This window comes from Anopheles nili, chromosome 3 (genome assembly GCF_943737925.1).
Source record: "Anopheles nili chromosome 3, idAnoNiliSN_F5_01, whole genome shotgun sequence".
Lineage (NCBI taxonomy): Eukaryota > Metazoa > Arthropoda > Insecta > Diptera > Culicidae > Anopheles > Anopheles nili.
In genome coordinates, this window is record NC_071292.1 from 25953277 (window position 1) to 25972348 (window position 19072).

The 19072-nt window shown below is 48.7% G+C and overlaps 2 protein-coding genes across 2 annotated transcripts in view; one reads left to right on the forward strand and one right to left on the reverse strand.

Moving 5' to 3' along the window:
* LOC128722845 (6-phosphofructo-2-kinase/fructose-2,6-bisphosphatase 1-like) overlaps positions 1 to 19072 on the reverse strand; it is a 62681-nt gene that overhangs the window by 37642 nt on the left and 5967 nt on the right. Inside the window, exon 2 of the mRNA XM_053816528.1 lies at positions 8246 to 8266. Coding sequence (XP_053672503.1) covers positions 8246 to 8266 — 21 coding nt within the window. The remainder of the gene's footprint in view (positions 1 to 8245; positions 8267 to 19072) is intronic.
* Positions 1 to 19072, forward strand: part of LOC128722846 (alpha-N-acetylgalactosaminidase) — a 44323-nt gene that overhangs the window by 24194 nt on the left and 1057 nt on the right. The window contains exons 2-6 of the mRNA XM_053816529.1: positions 10753 to 11018; positions 17835 to 18279; positions 18353 to 18514; positions 18588 to 18785; positions 18864 to 19028. Coding sequence (XP_053672504.1) covers positions 10813 to 11018; positions 17835 to 18279; positions 18353 to 18514; positions 18588 to 18785; positions 18864 to 19028 — 1176 coding nt within the window. The 5' untranslated portion in view covers positions 10753 to 10812. The remainder of the gene's footprint in view (positions 1 to 10752; positions 11019 to 17834; positions 18280 to 18352; positions 18515 to 18587; positions 18786 to 18863; positions 19029 to 19072) is intronic.

Genomic DNA, 19072 nt, shown 5'->3' on the forward strand with positions numbered 1-19072 from the left:
AATAAAATGAGCAATGAAAAGGCTACGATCGGAAAAACGTTGTTGGTCAATTCGCTATGATAGTTTCCATTAGCGAGGCCGATGGGTGTTTCCAATCGAGTCGAAAAGACGCTCGAGTGCTTCTTTTTGGTGCCCACGGTGCTGCCCAAGTGCTAAAAGGTAAGCCGGTTCCGCGCTGAAATTATGCGCTCGCTTAGATGGGATAGAATCGACCGGAATTAAGGTGATGCAGATAAGCGGGTGTGTATAAATGCCAACCCCTTGGCGAACCGCAGCACCGATTATCGCAAGCTCGAGCTGTGGATTAATCGAAACAACTTTTTCGCAGCTCCGGGACGGCAGACAATATGAAGTCAACCTTCGTCGGGTTTTCTCGGTCAACATTTGGGGTGTTGCTGTTTTTTTAACGCTCTTTTCTAACGTTTCACCCCATCACACTTGCCCTGCCCAATTTGATCGCGTTTCGATCGCGATTGTATCCTTTGGTGCGATTTGGTTTTAAATTACTATGTTCCCGTCTGTTTTTTTTTTCGTTGCTACAGTCCTTGTTCAACGCTTGATTGACTGCCTGTCGACACTTTTATTGTTGTAGGGTTCGGGTTGAGTGAAAGATAAAATATAATGGTAGTCACGTCGTGGACATGTAATTTATGGGGTGAAACATTAAAAAAAACTTTCAGCTGCTTAACAACCAGTGGATGAATAGATATGTAAAAGGCGGCTCGGTTTTTTTCATTCAGTTGCTCCTGATATTACTATTAGATGTACATAAGTATTACTACATAAAATAATTTTTATTGAAATCAAATTAAATATATTCAATTCACTTGGTAAATCGGCTTGTAAAATTAAATCAATTTAAAAAAACATCACGGTCAATTTCACAAAAAAACTGCTATCTTTTGTAAATGACGCCACCGGCGTAATGCTACCTCCTTTAAAGCATAAAGAGAAAGTCACCACAATCCAACCAGATCTGCGATACCGACTGCAGCCGCCCGCTTGAAAGGAAGCAGCGTTCTAAATCCGAGAGACAGAAAAATGAAAATCACTTTATCTCCGATAGTCGATCGATACGTGAATTAGCAACCGATCCGGGAGATCGCTATCGTGCATATTCCGCTGGGAAAAAAGGGCTGGATAGAATAAACACGCCCGCGTTTGTAATTAACTCGCATTTCCCAAATGCCTTACGTAACCGAGTAACGCCACTGACGTTTGGTGGTGAAAGATCGCGCGAGCTATCCCTGATAACGGTTGGAGAAAATCGAACCGATCTACTGTTGTCGGGAACTGAAATGATTCGCCCATCACAACCGTAGTTCATCCGACCGAACGGTTGCGCTGTTGCACAATCCCTCATGACGGTGTTTGGCTTTAATGTGAGCAACTCAGCGGAAACCGAGAGTCGGTGGGTGGGAAAAGCGAACGTGTCTCAATGATGGAACACAAATCGAAGTAGACAGGGGAAAAACAAAGCCTCCACGTGACGTGCGATTCGGGCGGATTACGTCCAATGTGACACTAAAGTGGCATTGCGCAGCCAAGTATGTTGTCAATTAAAATTTTAGGCTGTTAATTTGTCCCATTTCTCCTACCAAAGGAATGGTTCGACCCACCGAGAATGGCCTCGCTCATGTCTCGTGCCGTTGCAAAATGGGCTTGTCTTAACGCGGCTCTACAGTAGTGGGTCGTGGGTTCGACAGGTGAGCATGCACACAATTTCTCACCGCCGCATTGCATTTTCACGATTGCAATCTGCAGAAAACAGATAAGCAATCTGCGAACGCACGCCGGACGGCCAGAATTGGGGACGGGAAATTGTCCGTGCTCGTTTGGTCCGTTTTGATCGTTTCGATTGCGAATACGCACCGCGATTGTAACCGTTTCCCGGTAACATGGTAACGTGTAGCGTCGTGGGCACGGGAAATGGGTTTCAACAACGCACGCTGGCAATCTGAAAAGCACGAGAAGGATCTGCAGCACACCGATCTCCGAGAGAATTGCCACAAATAGACGGAAAGTAGGACAACAATTATTGGAATGTTTCAAGCGAACAATATGAAATCCTATTGGTGAAAAGTACACATTGAATGATCGATCGATGACCGAAACATTATGTATGCACAGGACGACCCTCGGTACCAGGCATCCATACGAAATCTGAACCATTTTCTATCGACACTCAAATACCTACGCCGGGCATCCAGTTTGATTGATGGTTTTTTTTTTCGTTTTCTTCCTCCTTCTTTTTCGCTTTGTTTGTTTTTCCGACCGCGAAATGCGAATTTCTTCGCGCCATTCCGACACGACTGGCCGCCCGGAAGCTCGGATCTCGGTATTCCTTGCACGGGGTGTTGCAAACCAAGAAACGAAAAGAAAGAAAAACGTAACGCCAACATACACGACACGCGCGCGCGCCCGCCGCCCTTAGCTTCGATCGCAACTTTCAATTTCGTAATGACTTTCCACAACACCACCGTCACACGATCGCACGATCGTGTATGAGTGTGCGCGATCGCACTTCCTCGCTCCGATAAATGCGCGCTAAATGGCCACCGATTGGGTTGACAAATGGCGGTTGAACTGAAGCCGGTTGTGCACGTGCGCCACGAGAGACGTTACAAGGACCGCCCGGTTTCGCTCGTAAGGCTCTCATCCGGCTCGATCCGTTTCGTGGAAGGACAATTAAAGCTCGATCGTATAAACCCATCCACCGATGAGGCATTGCAGGTGAACACACGCGTGCTTCCGTCTCACCGGATAAGCTGGTGGCCGCTTCTCCATCATTTCGCTTTATCACCTTTTCCTGCTTTGTAAAGCATGATGGATGTTTGTTTCTTTCACCTTCTTTCTCCTGCTTCCATGTAACCTCAGCCCCCATTAACCTGGCCGTGGTCAACTAACGAAACCATCGTCTTGTCCGGGGCGCTTTCCGTCTCGTTTTTTCGCTCCCCATTGCGGCAAGAAGACCACTTAGATGGTGAGCAAAACGTCATCGTTTGTTGCGCTCCCCCAACCCGTTTGACACATTGTTGTCTCGACAAAATAGAAGCCAAGCGGAAAGCGGACACACGAAAACCGCGGTAGCACAATTGCCTCGACCCCAGGGACTCCCTTTCCAAGTGGTTCCAAGCGGGGTTGCCGCATAAATTATCATACTAATCGAAGCGGTTACATCGGTGACGTGACCAACGCGGCTGCTGGTGAATGAACCGTCGATTTCGATCGCTTGGCGGTGTGTCGATCGATATTTACCGATCAGTGCGCGGTTTTCACCCACCGTTTGGTAATCGAAATCGGCCACTTATTGGCACGATCGGGTGCTGGATGAGGCACTGTCGACTGAACAACTGGCTGGTGGCTTAGGTCGCAGGAGACGCGTGCGAAGGAGACCTTATGGGAAGTCGTTATCATAAACCATCACCAACGTTGTGAGTAACTTTCGGAAAGTTATGATAATGATATCGATCGTTTCACACATTGCCCAGGGACCGGCTGGCGCGAGTTCGACACGTGCCGACTACGCTAGAGCCCGTGTTGGTGGTGAAATTTAACACACCGAGTGAAGATTCGCAGATAAAATAAACCCATCATGAAGGGAAGGCAAAGTTTATCAGCACGAGAAAAAGTTGCTAGCATACCAGCGGAAGATAATCAGCGTTCATCTTGATGGTTGGTTTCGGCTTACCTAAAAAATCATCAAAAAGCAATGTCTAACGGATGATAGCTCGTAATGGCGAAAAACGAAATGCGAAAATGGATGGCTTGGTGAGAGCAAATTGACCACTAGTCGCACCGTGCGGCCTTCAACACGCCCGTTAATAATGGTATCACTGCGCGTTTGTGTCTTCCAAACAGCCGCGGAGTAATTTTTGTTTCCTTCAATTAAATCTACAGCTCATTGCGGGAATGTTTGCAGAGGATACCCGCTTTCCCACGCCCATCACTTAATGCGGCACAAGCAAGACGTGTCCGGAGCCTTCAATTCATGGCTGAATGTTAATTGTCGGACGGCACAATCCTGCCACGGCATTTGTGGCATCAACACCTCGCGAGGTCTAATTAAATTAAAGCAAAACGGCCATAGAAACGGTCAACAATCCAAAGCCGAACTCGGCGCAAAAAGGTCGTTTCCTTACGGTCTCCGCGTGCCAGCGTTTGTGGGGTGCGATTTTATACGTTCGCTTCGAGGATGAAGAGTTCTCACAGGAACTAGCCTCCGGCGGCTGTGTCCGTCTTCGGAAAGGTCGGCAAAACGGTGCGACATAAAATGAAACATATTCTTCGCAGCTTCAGCGAGGTTCGGATGTGTCCGGTTTGAATGTCAACTGTCCTGTTGCAGAGTTCGCTACCGAAGAGGACTCACATGAAATAAGCAAAAATAAGCTCTTATGCACGATCGATAGAAGGAACGATCTGAACGACGTTTGAGTGTCCTTGCCAATGAAGCGATGGAAAAGCGTTTCTAAGACCAGCTGCGGCCTAACGATCGCTTCTGAAGCGCTGACCTATGTGTGTCACTGGTGACACCGGCCGTCGAGACAGCAACCAAAAGCGCCAACAAACGAACATCCCTCGCAAAGAGGAAAGATGCTGAACTTGAGCCAAAATCGAAAAATCGTAACGCTATCGTGACGGCGGAAAACAAAACCCCCATTGAAGTGCCGTTTCCACGATGAAAGCCTGAGTAACCCCTAAACCCGGAGGGCCGGTGGATCTGGGTACGGCTGTGCTCGCACACGGTTGCGCAATGGCTCGTGCGAACTGGAAGCAGAAAGGAAACTGCGCACCGTGTACGGGAAAATCGTTAAAAGCGCTACGCGTATGGTGTTTGCGCGAGCACGGTTTTACGATTTTTCCCGTTGTTTGAGATAAAACTATTGATCAGCCTGAAGGCAAATTAACGTAAGAATTTGTTTGCCCTAAAACCAGTGCATGTTGTTGTTGAGTAATAGTGCTTTTATGTATTAAAGCCTCTTTTTAAGCCTTTATAATTTTAATACATACTCTTCAAAATCTACTCACAATCTGCTTGCATTGACACTAAGTATTCATGTGAGTGTAATAAAAACGCGAAATACTAAAATTACTTAACTTCAAGATCGCCCGTTGCAAAATCAGTTTCCATCGGAAAAACGATGCCAGATGCCCCCAGTTTGTTAGTGTTCACCACGGCGCAAGTGGGAACAATGCTAATTACATGTTTTTGCCAATCGAACTCGTCCACCGGACAGCCATTTATTAGGATAATTACTGTGTGGCCATTACCTACGCGCCACCATTACCCGGCGGCGTGCGGTAATCGTGTTAAAATATTGCTCACATTTTAACCATTTGCACCACGTGCTCGCCGTGTGCGATGCCAGCAATTGCCCATTTATCGCAGCACCAAATGAAGCGCCGGGCAGTTTTACAACTATTTTTATTACACTCGTTTCTTTTTTGGTGTGTGACTCGCAATTTGTTGACTCTGGAATTGCGGCCTCGGCCGGAAGCGACCGGAGAAGGTTTAACCCTACCCTGGCCCATTACTCCATCCGCTATTACCACGCATCCATCCTTCCTTCTCGGGTGACTCCTCTCGTAATCGCCAACACTATCGTGTCGTTTTAAAAGCGACCCAAGCCCCGTAATTTCCCTTTTCGGCGGATTGAACCCAAATTATTTGCACATGCGCGCAGATGCCATTCCACCACACAACCGGGCTCGTGTTCGCCTTGCCCATCATCCCGCCTTGCCGTCGGTTGCGGCCGGTTTACATGGCCGATGCAACACGCCACCACACCATTTCCTGTGCGTATTTAACGGAGAACCCTCGCACCCTGCGGCTGTTGGTGGGCAAATTGGTGCACTTTACCTTCGCTTACTCAACCCCGAAAGGCGGGCGCCACCCTCTTTCGCCACTCGAAGGGAACCGGGTGTGTGTGTATGTGCGGTGCCTCGCGGTGGTGGTGATAATCAGCAACAATGGCTTTATTTTGAGCCCACCACCTTCGAAGAGGTGGAGAAAATACAACCCCCAACGAGGTTGGGCCGCAAAAGGGTGGCGCACCTCGGTATGCTTTCTGTCTACGCCCCAAAGGGCTGGAAGGGAAGTTATGCGCACTCTGTGGTAGTGTGTGGGAGTTGGTTCCTTCCTGGGCAGCTAAGCGCCATGTGCGAACACGTGGGATAACGATCGCAACCAGCAGCTGCCGTAGTTTGTGGTCCATACGCATAATTCCTTGAAAAATCTCAACATATTTTGACATGGTGTAACCACTCGATTGCTCCAGTTGTTCTAACTCGATCAGGCCACAAATCGGTACTCTCGGTGTGCTCGTACGCATTGTTAATTGTGAACAATTCGGTGTCGTAAAATGGCGTTTTCAGCTGGAAAGAATTGTGACAATGCACAGTGTCCGGGAAAGCCAAGAATGACATTGGGCATGAGAACTCGAAGATGCAATAGCGCACAGAGCAGAAGGTACAATTAACATGCCTTACTGCAATCAGCATCAGTACTTTCAATAGACGGCGTGCCTTATGGTGATGAAAGCGGTGATGAAAGCCTTAGTGACTATTTGACCTGTAATGGGCAAGCTTTACAAGCTGGGCGTGCTTTACGTTTATAGTATCTTTGTGAAAGATCATTCAATGGTTAGAGTTGATGGTACTATCATTTCCACAACGATCCATGAGAACACTCCATCCAAAAGATTGCCTGTATGTCACTATTGGTACCGAAATCATGATCCATATAGGCAAAAGCACTGCTTAGTGTCTTTCGTTTAAAAAACACCAAAGAATCCCTCTACTTCCGGTTGACCCACCATTAATTGATTGAATTGAACTAAACCAGTTCAATTCAGAACCCATTTTTTACTGTTGGCTTCGGGCACCTTCGCTACATAAGAGACGTTAATTCCCACGCAACATAGCAGCAACATATTTCCCATGGTGGTGATTAACCCGTTTTTACCTTACCAGTACAGTTCTCCCTAAGCAGCTAGCCACCATACATCGGACGCATGGACGACCAGCGTCGTGGTGAAAAAAAAATTGGAGCACATAAAAAAAAGCAATAAAAACACAGCTATGCGCGCTTGGTTTTCCGATCAAATCTACGGCCCAATCTAGCGAACAAATCGCTCACTCGCCGTTTAAGAGCGTGCGCCACTTTGTTGCAATCGAACATAGGGCCAAAGACGCCCCCCCAGGGGGCCCTTAACGCCTAAATCTCACCCCACCGCGAGTGCACCATCGCGATTTCACGCGATCGACATCGCATCTTAATTGCACCGCGGATTCGAACACCGTGCGTACTTCCTTTTACGAGCAGCCGCCGCCCGTGGACGATGATTTATGTGCGACTCGCTGGGCAACCCTGCCCAACACCGAGCTCAAATGTCTCAGCGCGAACCCTTCTGCTGCCGGTCCTTCCTTTATGCTGCGCTTTTGCTTCGACCGATTGATCCAAATGTCACAATCGAGTCTCACCTCAAGCACCAGCGATGACGATACTCTGCGCAGTTCGCGATTGCGCATAGACTCGAAAGTGAGGCGTGCCATCGCCGTGAGCAACTACAATCGATGGGCACCGGTGGATGTACGGACAATTTGCTGCTCAAAGCGGCGTTTCAGGGCCGGGCGTGCTTTTGCCAAGATGCTGCCGGGGCGTGAGAGTGTTATAATTTCAGGTTATTAGGCCCTCATAAAGCAGTCCGGTTGGCATCTAACCGTTTCGTAACCGCCGGACCCGGTCGATGTAGCTCCGGGATCCACCAGAAGCTCCATTCCCGCGGGTGGCGTGACCACGAAATCGAGTAACTACGGAAAAGTTCAAGGTACACTGCCCGATTGGGCCGGTATCGGTGTCCGGCATCAGTGCCACTCGCTAATCATTGCCATCCTCACGCAAGGGAATAACCACCCTGATGGAGGCTCGCTGCTGCTGCTGCTGCTGCTGCTGCTGGGCTGACCTTCGGTTTGGAACACCGCTATTCAGCGCTTAGAGAGGGCAAACGAATGGTGTACTTGCAACCACGCACGGCATCATTTGCTAATGCGATCTCGAAATCTAAAGCCGCCACAACGGTTTCGATGGGGGGATATTTCGCTTCGGGCGCTCGTAAAAATCGAGACCCACTCCTCTCGAGATCTGGAGATTGATCTTAAGTCGGAACTCGGCGGATGGGTCAAGAATTGGGCCACTTGGGTGTGGGTACGTGGGGTCCATCTGGACGATCAGCGGGTGACTCACCTTCATTGATGCCATTTTTGCCTGGAAAAGAGAGAAGATAGAGATAGAGAGCGTTACAGATGTGCCATTAGTGTTGGCGTTCGCGATGGAGTGGACGTTGGCAAAGTTTAAGGGCAAAGTGATAAAGTGCAAGGAGACTCCGAGAAGGTGGTGAAGCTAAGCTGCTGACCTAACGAGCCGCTCGGTTCCAGGTGCTGCAGTTAACGAACGAAGTTGATGAAAGGCGGCAAGTACGGCATTACAAATCTGCCGAAATGCTTCAATCCGCGACCGTGAAGATGCTCGTATGGAAGGAGATCGAGATGGGTCATCGGAGAATCGGACCCAAATTTAAGGGCTTTTTTTACGGTATTTCGAAAGTCTCGTTAAGGACTGGCGAAGAACTTCTTCGCTTTGAGGCACGCTCATATGTCAAGGCCTGTCATTTCCATTCTGTTCCATTCCAAATGTAATCCTTGCTATAGACTTCAACTCGAGATCCTAAACGCGTGAAATGAATTTGTTTCTATTTTAATTAATTTAAAATAATAAATTCAGCATTCCACGAAATAAACCATCAATTTGTGAAGCTAAAACACTGTGCATTACCACAAAAGTGACTGCTCCAAAACAACCCCTACTGCGGTCCTAAACATCGGTTTCAACGCCACTTTAGCGCCTTGTTAGCTCGTAACACGAGTACCACCGATACTTCCAGCTCTAACAATTGGCTTCATACATCAAATTATGAGCCACCCTGTGTACTTTCGTGACAGCCGCTGGCCAAAGATTGCCACTGGCGAGTGGTGATCGATTTCCTCTTCCAACCAGCTGTTTAACAACGGATCAGCAGACACCGTACCGGGAAGCTACATGCGATCGTGTGAGACTGAGCCTTCATTCTTTTTTTCGCTGTTACCGTTTTCGTGTGGTTTGGTTCGTAAAATAAATCCCAAAGCTACTCCCGCCCGATGGCTCGACCGCGGGTGATTGATGGCGACGTGAGATGTGGCCGTTCGGGAACTACTTTATTTTTGCATTGTATTCAAATTATAACCCAACCGGTGGCCGCGCCAAAAGCTAATCATGTCCCGGGTTAGGGTTCGGGGGCGTATCGGTTGCACTCGAGCGAACGATTTATGATGGACCCGATCGGCCGAGAAATGTTTATTGCACCGTCATTATTTTTCCACTCCAACCATCGATGAGGTGCTGCTATGTTCAGCGAGCTGCTCTTTGAAGTGTCCGTCGATACGTACGTGGGTGCGATGGGTGTTGCCTGTTCCGTCGCCAAATTGTAGACATTTCGCCCATCTATTGGACTCGCCAGGCCAAGACTCTCTCACGCTTCCTTCGCGGTTGTCTCGCATGAGCATAAGCCGGGAATGTAACATCGTATGGCCAGCCTCTCGGGTCTCGTGTGGCCAAAGTCGCGAGATCACACATGCACGGTTACATAAAGTGTAATGAAGCATAATCAGGTAGTGTTAATAGCCGACACCTACTACAACGGTGGGGTCTCCACATGCGCACAAGGATCTCAGCACGTCAGTAGGTTGTTCGACGTCGGCTGGCATTTGATTCCAGCGTGTCGGCGAGCTGTTTATCATTTCACCCAGCCATGCTCATTACGACTCTTGCAGCTCGACCGATCTCGGACTTCCACGCCTATGCACCACAACCATCGGTGTGGAGCATTTTCCTGGGGGGTGGGGGGTGCCGTTGCCGATGGAAATGTAATTAACGTAAATTGAAATGAATTTCGATCCAATCATATCCCGTAATTGGATTTATTTTCGCAGACATAATTAAAGGCATGTGCCGGTCACGCCCCGTGTTACGGCGAATCCGGGTGGGTTCGTTTTGAAAGTCTCTAATACAAACAAACGTCCGAATGAGACCGTTTGCCTTATTATAATGTTGTGTCCATTCGAGTAACGTGGTTCATTCTATTCGCTACAATAAGGCGCGCAATTTTGTTTTTTTGCTTTTAAACTATCATATAAAAAACCTTCTGAAACACGGGAAAGGTTTGTCCATGGATTATGCAAAGACGCGATTTTGGTTGCGTCGTCGTAAATTGAGGTTGTTAAAGATTTACTACCATTTCGCGTAAGCAACCACCGAATGCGAGAGAGGAAAAAAAACAAATCAATTTGAATTATAGCACATGCTTAGAAATTTTAAGGAACCTTCAACATTAAGAGCTAGATCACATTTACTGCTGCGTAAAAAGACACCCGTGGGGGTAAGGTTTTCAAGATTTACTACTGCATAAATGATCGGCAGGTACAGTTTTAGAAGGATTTTACGAAAGCCCGAGTCTAATTTCGTAAATCACAACATGTATCCCGTGCTGCTCATTTGCATAATCTAATGTGATACCGTTTTCATCAAGCCTCTTTCGGTCTGTATCAGACGTAATCTTGCAATGGCGAACCAATTTCGTGCTCCAGAATTTCGCCTGCCATTGGCGCCATCCTGAAAAAAATCTTAATCGTTCTCCACACCTTTTTTAATCGTTTCAGAGTAACCTTCATCCTTTCCGGTGAGCAGCTTAGCTAAACAACACCCCAACAACGCACACAATGACACCACGCAAAAGTAGAGGAGGGACATCGGCGGTGCGAGCCACGCTCCTGTTGGCCACCGTCCTTCTGTCCATCGCCCTTCTACCCGTTTGCATCTACAGCCTCGAGAACGGGCTCGCCCGGACACCTCCGATGGGATGGCTGTCGTGGGAGCGCTTCCGTTGCAACACGGACTGCGAAGGTGATCCGGAAAATTGCATCAGGTAAGATGTGCCACATTTGCTGAGTGTGACGTTTGTTCAAAAGAAGCACACACTTGCTGAGGGTCACGTTTGCTGAAAGAGACCACATTTACGAATGATTCTACTTGCCTGTACGTGTCGATCAGCTGAAGAGCACAAATGCTAATGTACCTTTTTTCAATACTTTCGTTTGAGTCTCTTTAAACCTCAAGAAGCTTTTTATGACGATACCCAGTCAGATACCCAGTCAGAAAAAGCTTGTAAAAAAAAATACCAAAACACCCCAACGGCACGTGCCTGCAATTCGAAAGGAAACCGCGGATAAAACGAATGTTGTGCGAGCAACACGCGAGCTTTTTCCTTTACAAGCCTAACCCGAATCAAATAGTGGTAAAAAAGGGGCCCAAACGGGGAAAAACCACACCAACCGCTAATTCGACCAAGCTTTCGGTTCCTCGCTACAAATTAGCGCATCACGAACGAAGGAACAAAATAGAGGCGAACACCGACACTGACCACCTGCGATCTTCACCAGTGAAATGGTGCACCTTGAGGAGGGAGCCTCGTTTGTTGCATTCACTGGATCTAATACGAACGGGTCGAATTTCTATGCACCACCGCCAAGTGTCGTCGTACCCCGGGGCGGGGTTCCTAGCATCAATTATTTTCCAACACGCAACTGTGCCGTATTTTCACGTTTCGGGCGAGGAAATACAGATTGGTGGCTTGAGCTGCTCTACCTTCTCTTGATCGGGAGCACAATAGATCCCTCACGAAAGGCGAAGCAGCAAAGGCCGCGTTGGGTTTGATATTGCTGGAAAATATGCTCCCACTTTGCGGTGGGCCCTGCCCCTCGTTCGGGTGGATTTTGGCGGTGCACTTCACCGTTGCGTAATTGCCCCTCGTCCGTGGCCATGAATTTCAGTTGGTCAGTTGGATCCGTTGATTTATGGTGCCGGTGTGCTCTCGTTTTAAAAAGCCGCACCAATGCTTCACCACAGGGTGGGTCGGTGTGCTTTAAGGATGAAAGTGAAAGTGATTTACGCTAACGTGTAAATAGCCTGCGCTCAGTTTTGAGCTCTAACGAATGGATATGAGACACGATTCCGCGCAATGGGACGTGTGTGTGTGTCGTTTAAGAGTGGGTTGTGAATTATTGAACGTGTGCTGGAACAATTGGAACAATTTTAAGTCAAATTTGATAATAAATCATGACATTTTTCGGGTCAATTGTATTCCGCAACTTCTGATAACGGTTTCGCTAAATACATTGTTAAAGTTAACTGTCCGTTATAAGATAAAGATAAGAAACACATTTCATGCCCAAGATACTTAGTAAGCGTATCTGACAATCTTAAACAGCAAGCACCTGCAACAGGATAAAGCACTTTTTAATGACCAACTATCAATGAATAATTTGCAACATTTTACGATGCATTATTTGTTTTCCATCATCGCGCAAAAACGCCAAGCCATAGCTACGATCATAAAACCACACTCGGCTGTCCGCAATGAATTCCGGCGTGATTTATGCAACGGCCATTAGGCGAGCTCATCTTCGCTGGAAAAACAAAACACCCCTCCTTATACACGTGCACATTTAATCGATAGTTTGCATGACACCGAGAGGCTTTGGCTTGGCTTTGGAGAAGCTTTATTGGCAGGTGCAGTGCTTCGGAATGAGATTAAAAACAAATCGCCACTGTTTGGAGAGGGCAAAGCATTTTCACAGCCTCCCAGGGAGGGCTGGGAAAAAATGATGAACGCCACCTTTCGCCGACGTGATTACCTACATCCATTCGCTACATCCATCCATCACAGCCGACCCAGGGGTGGATTATTTATGATAAAAGTGGGAAACAAATCACTCAACTGCTGTTCGATAGCTCAACGCTACCTCACGGGAAAAAGTGGGGTTAAAAAGGTCAGCCCAGTCTCGGGAAGGAAACGATGGTATGCCTACCGGATTTACCATCGAGTTCCGTCGTCACGATCACCCGATCGCTTCATATTTTGCATTTCTTTACGAGCCACTTATTACCCGTGGCATAAAATTCCGTCCCTGTGTCTCGGAAGCTTCTCAAAAGCACTGCCTTCACTCATGAGACACGTGGCGCTGCAGATGTGAAGGAAAAAGAAAAACAACCAAACCGGCGTACTAAGTGCGCCCGAGGGCACACCGAAGACTTATTACATTTTATTTTATTTAGATCGATTGTTGCATAAGCGATGAAAAAACGGAGTACCGGGAACGTGCCGAGCCGAGATGTTGCCAGGCCGCTTAATACCGCCGGCACGATTCGGGTAATGTAAGTCCCGAAAAAAATCACTTTTAACCATTGTTGGGCAGCATCTTTCACCTCTCAAAAAGGATAGGGGGTTAGCAGGCGAGCCTCCCCCCCCGAACGGGATTGCCGACAGTTCGTGTGCATGCAGCAGAAAAGGTCTAGCTTGACCTTTCGCGAGTCCGTTACGTAACCGACTTCTTGCGCATACGCGTTCCGGTTGCGTTTCCAATCGCACGCAAACAAGCGCTGGCGATCGCGTTCTTCCCGCTTGCTTCATGGCAGGACACCAACCTGTGGGTATGTGTGTTTGTGCCACACAGAATCGTGTCCATCGTGCAGGAAAAAGAATAGCTTTCGAAAGGGACCCCCGGAGATGGGGTGATTTTCCATAGCGGTATGGAGAGACCAATAAATCAGATCAACCATGCGCCGGACGCCAGCAGTAACCGAGTAACAATTCCCACCACGTGTCTCGAAACCCGGATCCGCGTGTCACCCGAAGTTGCGAAACCATCGACACTATTATTCTGACTATTTTTTGAGCGCCACTCGCACATCGGCTCATCGAGTTTGCATTACAAAAAGACGTGCCTGCCAGCTGAGCAGCTCATCGTCACACAAGGATGCCAAATAACTGTGACCAAACGAGATCACGGCTAGCCAAAGGTGTCCATAAAAGTCACTGAACTGTTCCTGCAGTCTCCGCCACGGGATCCGACACGCAAAACAAAGCCAAACAAAATTGATTTACGTTGCGACACCTCGAGTAGCGCTGTGTTTTTCTCGTGCAATGAGAGCGATTTTTTTTTGCTGGCCTACGAAGACGTGCCATCGACCATCGCTTCAAATGCGTCTCCTTATATGACACGCGGTGTGCTCCAATTCCGGCGACCAGAAGCAGACGGCCATCCCGGAGCTCGTGACCGCAACGAGCTTATGTAAAAATATGCACACTCCATAATCCATGTGGTCAGAGCCGCCGCGTGGTGCCACTTTCGCGCCAAACGCGGGTGGCGCCCTCTCGCGGCAAATGCGGTGAAACAACGGTGGCGTTTCGCAATCGTCACCCGTAATTACCGATCGCACCCAGCTCATCCGCCCGCCAGGAGCGTGCGAGCGTGTTGCGGAGCGGCATTTGTTAGCCAACAAGCTAATTATTACCATACCAATGTGGCGGGTGGTCGAGCTATATGTACACACACACACACACACACAAAAATCCCTCCGTGACGGTTAATGATGCCTGTGAGAATCCGTGCCGGGTGACCCGAAAACAATCGCGCGCGATGGTTTGATTTGTGACGCGCGCGCGAGCACATTCTATGCCGGATCGTGAGCGGTAGCAACAAATCGATCACAAGCGTGGTCACGTTTCCTCCGGATTTGCCGCTCACTCGCGGGGACCAAACTTCCCATCGCGTTCGGTTGCGCATTACGGGCACGAATTCTGGACGCGCAAACCGGCGGTTGACGAATCCCTTTCCAATTTCCTTCGCCCCGGAAAGGAGAGGACATCGATTTCGCAAGCAGCCACGCGGTAATTGAATTCATCGAACAGACATTGGAGGTCCGGAGATTCTGGCCGCACGATGGAAGCGATTGCAATGCCCTCCACCAATGGCCAATGTCCGGCCAGTTTGATTGAAGTCCGCGTGGCTTCCTCGGGAGGATAATTGCCCTTCGGACGTTCACCGATGGGGACAAATGGTGAACGGGCGAAAAAGACACTCTCCTAATTCCATCTGGGGCCCCCGGAATTAACAGCCTCATAGGGGAAATGGTCACTCATTTGCATAATGGGCATAATTATCTACCCAGCATGCCACCCTCGCATACATCGAAACATCGTGTTGCTGCCCGCTGAGGCACCGCGTCAATTAAATCTAACAATTTTTGATCACCAAAACGGTCACCTTCCAGCAGCTCGGTCTCTCAATCCATGACCGGGCGTGTGAGCTAACAATCTCCTGGGCAATCTTCACGCGACCGCATCAACGCAACCACGGAACCAACTGCGAGACCACCGTACGATCGAAGTGATCCGCTAGTGGTCGAGAGAGCAACATTAGCGGAAACTTTCCACACGCGATCGAACGGTTCGGGTTCAGAGCTACTGCTGGCCATGGGTGTTATTGAGCGGACGAGCAAACACTAGACGCTAAGTACGCCGACTTTCCGCCGAGGAGGATCGCTTCAAAAAGGCTTCGGACGATTCGATGAGTGGGCGGTTGAGATCACTTGAGTCAACAGGCGTTTAAATTGGATCAAGATCGACCTCAAAGCCAGCAAGGAAACACGCTCTGATCGTGCGTTTTGCAAATGCCCGATCGACCTGCATGTAGGAACTTCTCGTAAGGGCCTCAGTTGGGTGGGCTGACATAAGACATTATCTCGATGAAGCCGAACACCGTTTCGCTGGTGCAGCAGATACATCGAAGGGCGTGTTTTGCTTATAACGTGCTCTTCAAATTAAATTAAAGCCCATGCACATGGAAGGCTGCTTTGAGATAGTATCTCTACCGGGTCTGATCGTAAATAATACTGCCGTAGTCAACCCATTTTTAACGTCATATCGTAACTTACGCAGACCTTGGCCTTGGCGAGTGGTGAAATACATCATTTTCCTTTCTGATTGGACAATAAAAAATAGCCCAGGCTTACGGAAAAATTACGAAATTACCACTCAGAAACCCCTAAAATGCAATTCATTCACCACACGACTCGATCACTAAATCACCTATCGCCCTAAGGGGGCTGGGAAACGAAACTCAAACGTCATCCATAAACCACGATCAATGTTCATATTTTAATTCTCCCCTTTCTCTAAAGGGGAGGACAATCACACACAAAAAAGAGATATCTACTATATGTCATCGTCGGCGACAAGGACGTTTAAAGGCGCACCTTCCTGTCGTGCTTCATCTCATCTCGAGTGGCTATTATTAAAACGCGATATCTGCACGAGGACACCATTCCAAAACGCACCAAACATGATCTCGGTGACCCTTCGATTGTTTCGAACGTCGATCGGGCCAATCCCAAAGCGAAGCAAAAAAAAGGTCCCCATTGCGATAATCAACCTGCCGCTGAAGGGATGGGAAATCAATGGAAGGTGCCGAAGATGTAAATTGAATTTAACAATAGCGTCTTTCCCAACAGATCATCTCGAGCGGGCTCTTGAGGACGCTCTAAAGCGTGAGCAAGACGAGCCACAAAGACATGAAGTATTATCGGCTCGATCGATCGATCTCTTGTAGATGAGATCTTCGATTCATCTGCCGCAGCGCTTCTGCTTAATCCGACACGCTCGTCGTATCATGTCCCTCCTGACGACAGTGAGAGGGTGATGTCAATGCCATTGCTAGGAACGAGACGTGGAAGCAATCTCACGCGACTTAAGCTCCGAAGAACTGGGTCAGGCTGATCGCCACGCGTGGTCACCTTGTTCAGGGTGAGCTGTCCATACGCCGACCCGGTCACACGGCATCGGAACCCACGACAGAAGGGTCACTGGAGCATCGAGCGTGCAAAGAAACCGCTGATTTGACCTATAGCGCAACATTTGCCCTGAAGGTTCAACACGAGAGCAGCAGGCGCGAATTCAGGAAATCACGAAAGCACCCCGTTCTGTACAGACCACGCAAAGCCGTAGGCCAGGAAACGTTCCTTCGATGGGCATTTATCTTCTCGAGTCTCGGGAGGCTTGAATGTACCTCTCACCTGAGCCCGCGCAATGATGCGAAGCTTAAAAAGGACCCGGAACGCGCATCAGTAGGCTGTGGTGAGGTCCACATTAGCATGCAGCGGGCATCTCTTTGCTTTGCGTGACTCGTAGGTAACGCTATACAATGTCACCATCTCAAAGGGTTGCCTCCCGAGAAGGCGGAAATACTCGAATACTCCACACGGGCGGTTCTAATGCAGCCCTCGTGCACGTGGGGTGGCTGGGAGTTTGCCTGAAGCGATGAAACGCTGATCTTTTGCGAAGGGAAGGGCTCGGTGGGTCGTTGCTGTTGATGTCGAGCTTTGGCGATTGTCTGCTAGGGTGGAAATGGTTTACGGCACTTTCCGTTACAGTAGATGGAGTGGGTTAACCAATACATGATTTGCTAGCGGCATTCATGAGTAAATCCAGTATTGAAGTTTTGTCTGAACATACTACAGAGCTTAACTTAACTTTAACATGTTTTTCATTCAAGATCATGATCTGATGTGAATAATTACTAAATTCTGAGCGGAAAACATTATGATCGGGGTGCTTTGTAAATTGAAAAAAACCTAGTTTTAGAAAAATGGGTGCTTATACAACATAAATCTAAGGCTTTTTAAGACTCAACTCTATTGTTTACATTTGCTTTACTCGTTTTTGTATTCATGAGCTGTCAAATTGATTGTTTTAGTAACTGGTTTTTATCTTACAAATTAGAGAAGGGACTTTTTTTCCAGTTGTTAAATATCCCTAAGCAGAGAAAGCTATATGCTCGATGAATGTGATTTTAATCGTGCCAAACTCGTTCCTTAACCGCTCCGATACAATTCCCGTTTGCAGTGAGCACCTTTTCCGTTCGATGGCTGACCTGGTCGTGAGCGAAGGCTACGCCGCCGTCGGCTACGAGTACATCAACGTCGACGATTGCTGGCTGGAGAAGTCCCGTGGGCTGCGTGGTGAGCTGGTGGCCGATCGGCGCCGTTTCCCGAGTGGCATGAAGGCGCTGGCCAACTACGTGCATGCGAAGGGTCTGAAATTCGGTATCTATGAGGATTACGGTAACTACACGTGCGCTGGATACCCGGGCATCCTGGGTTTCTCGGCCAACGATGCGGCTCAGTTCGCCTCGTGGGACGTCGACTATGTCAAGCTGGATGGTTGCTACTCGCTGCCGATCGATATGGACCATGGTTATCCGGAGTTTGGACGCCATTTGAACTCCACCGGCCGACCGATGATCTACTCTTGCAGCTGGCCGGTGTACCAGATCTATGCGGGCATGAACGTGAGTGCTTGAGGACGTGTATCCGACAAGATCGATGCAATCTAAATGAATTATTTTTATTTCTTTCTTTCAGCCGAACTACTCATCGATCATCCAACACTGCAACCTGTGGCGTAACTACGACGACATCCAAGACTCGTGGGCCTCGCTGGAGAGCATCATCGATTACTACGGCAACAATCAGGATGCGATCATCCCCAACGCCGGCCCAGGACACTGGAACGATCCAGACATGGTAGGTAGTGCATTCGACTACTGGCGCTGCGTCATTCCTCACGATCATCTTCCTGTTTGTCCCCTCACACCAGCTCATTATCGGCAACTTCGGCCTCAGTTACGAGCAGTCCAAGACGCAGATGGCGCTCTGGGCGATAATGGCCGCTCCGCTCATGATGTCGGTCGATCTGCGCACGATCCGACCCGAGTTTAAGGCGATCCTGCAGAACCGCAAGATCATCGCTGTGGATCAGGACCCGCTCGGTATTCAGGGACGGCGGATTTACAAGGTAACTTGGTGGAAAAAAAATTCAACCACGGCGTAATTGTGACGTTTGACTAACGATTGTTTCGTTTCTACCCACCAGCACAAAGGCATCGAGATCTGGTCCCGACCGATTACCCCGATCTACCAGACGTACTACTCGTACGCGATCGCCTTCGTAAACCGGCGAACGGACGGTACACCGTCGGATGTGGCCGTGACCCTCCGTGAGCTGGGTTTGATTTCTCCCACGGGCTATAGGGTTGAGGTACGGTGCAACTACGCGCCAAAACCTACCAGCAGCTGTTGTTA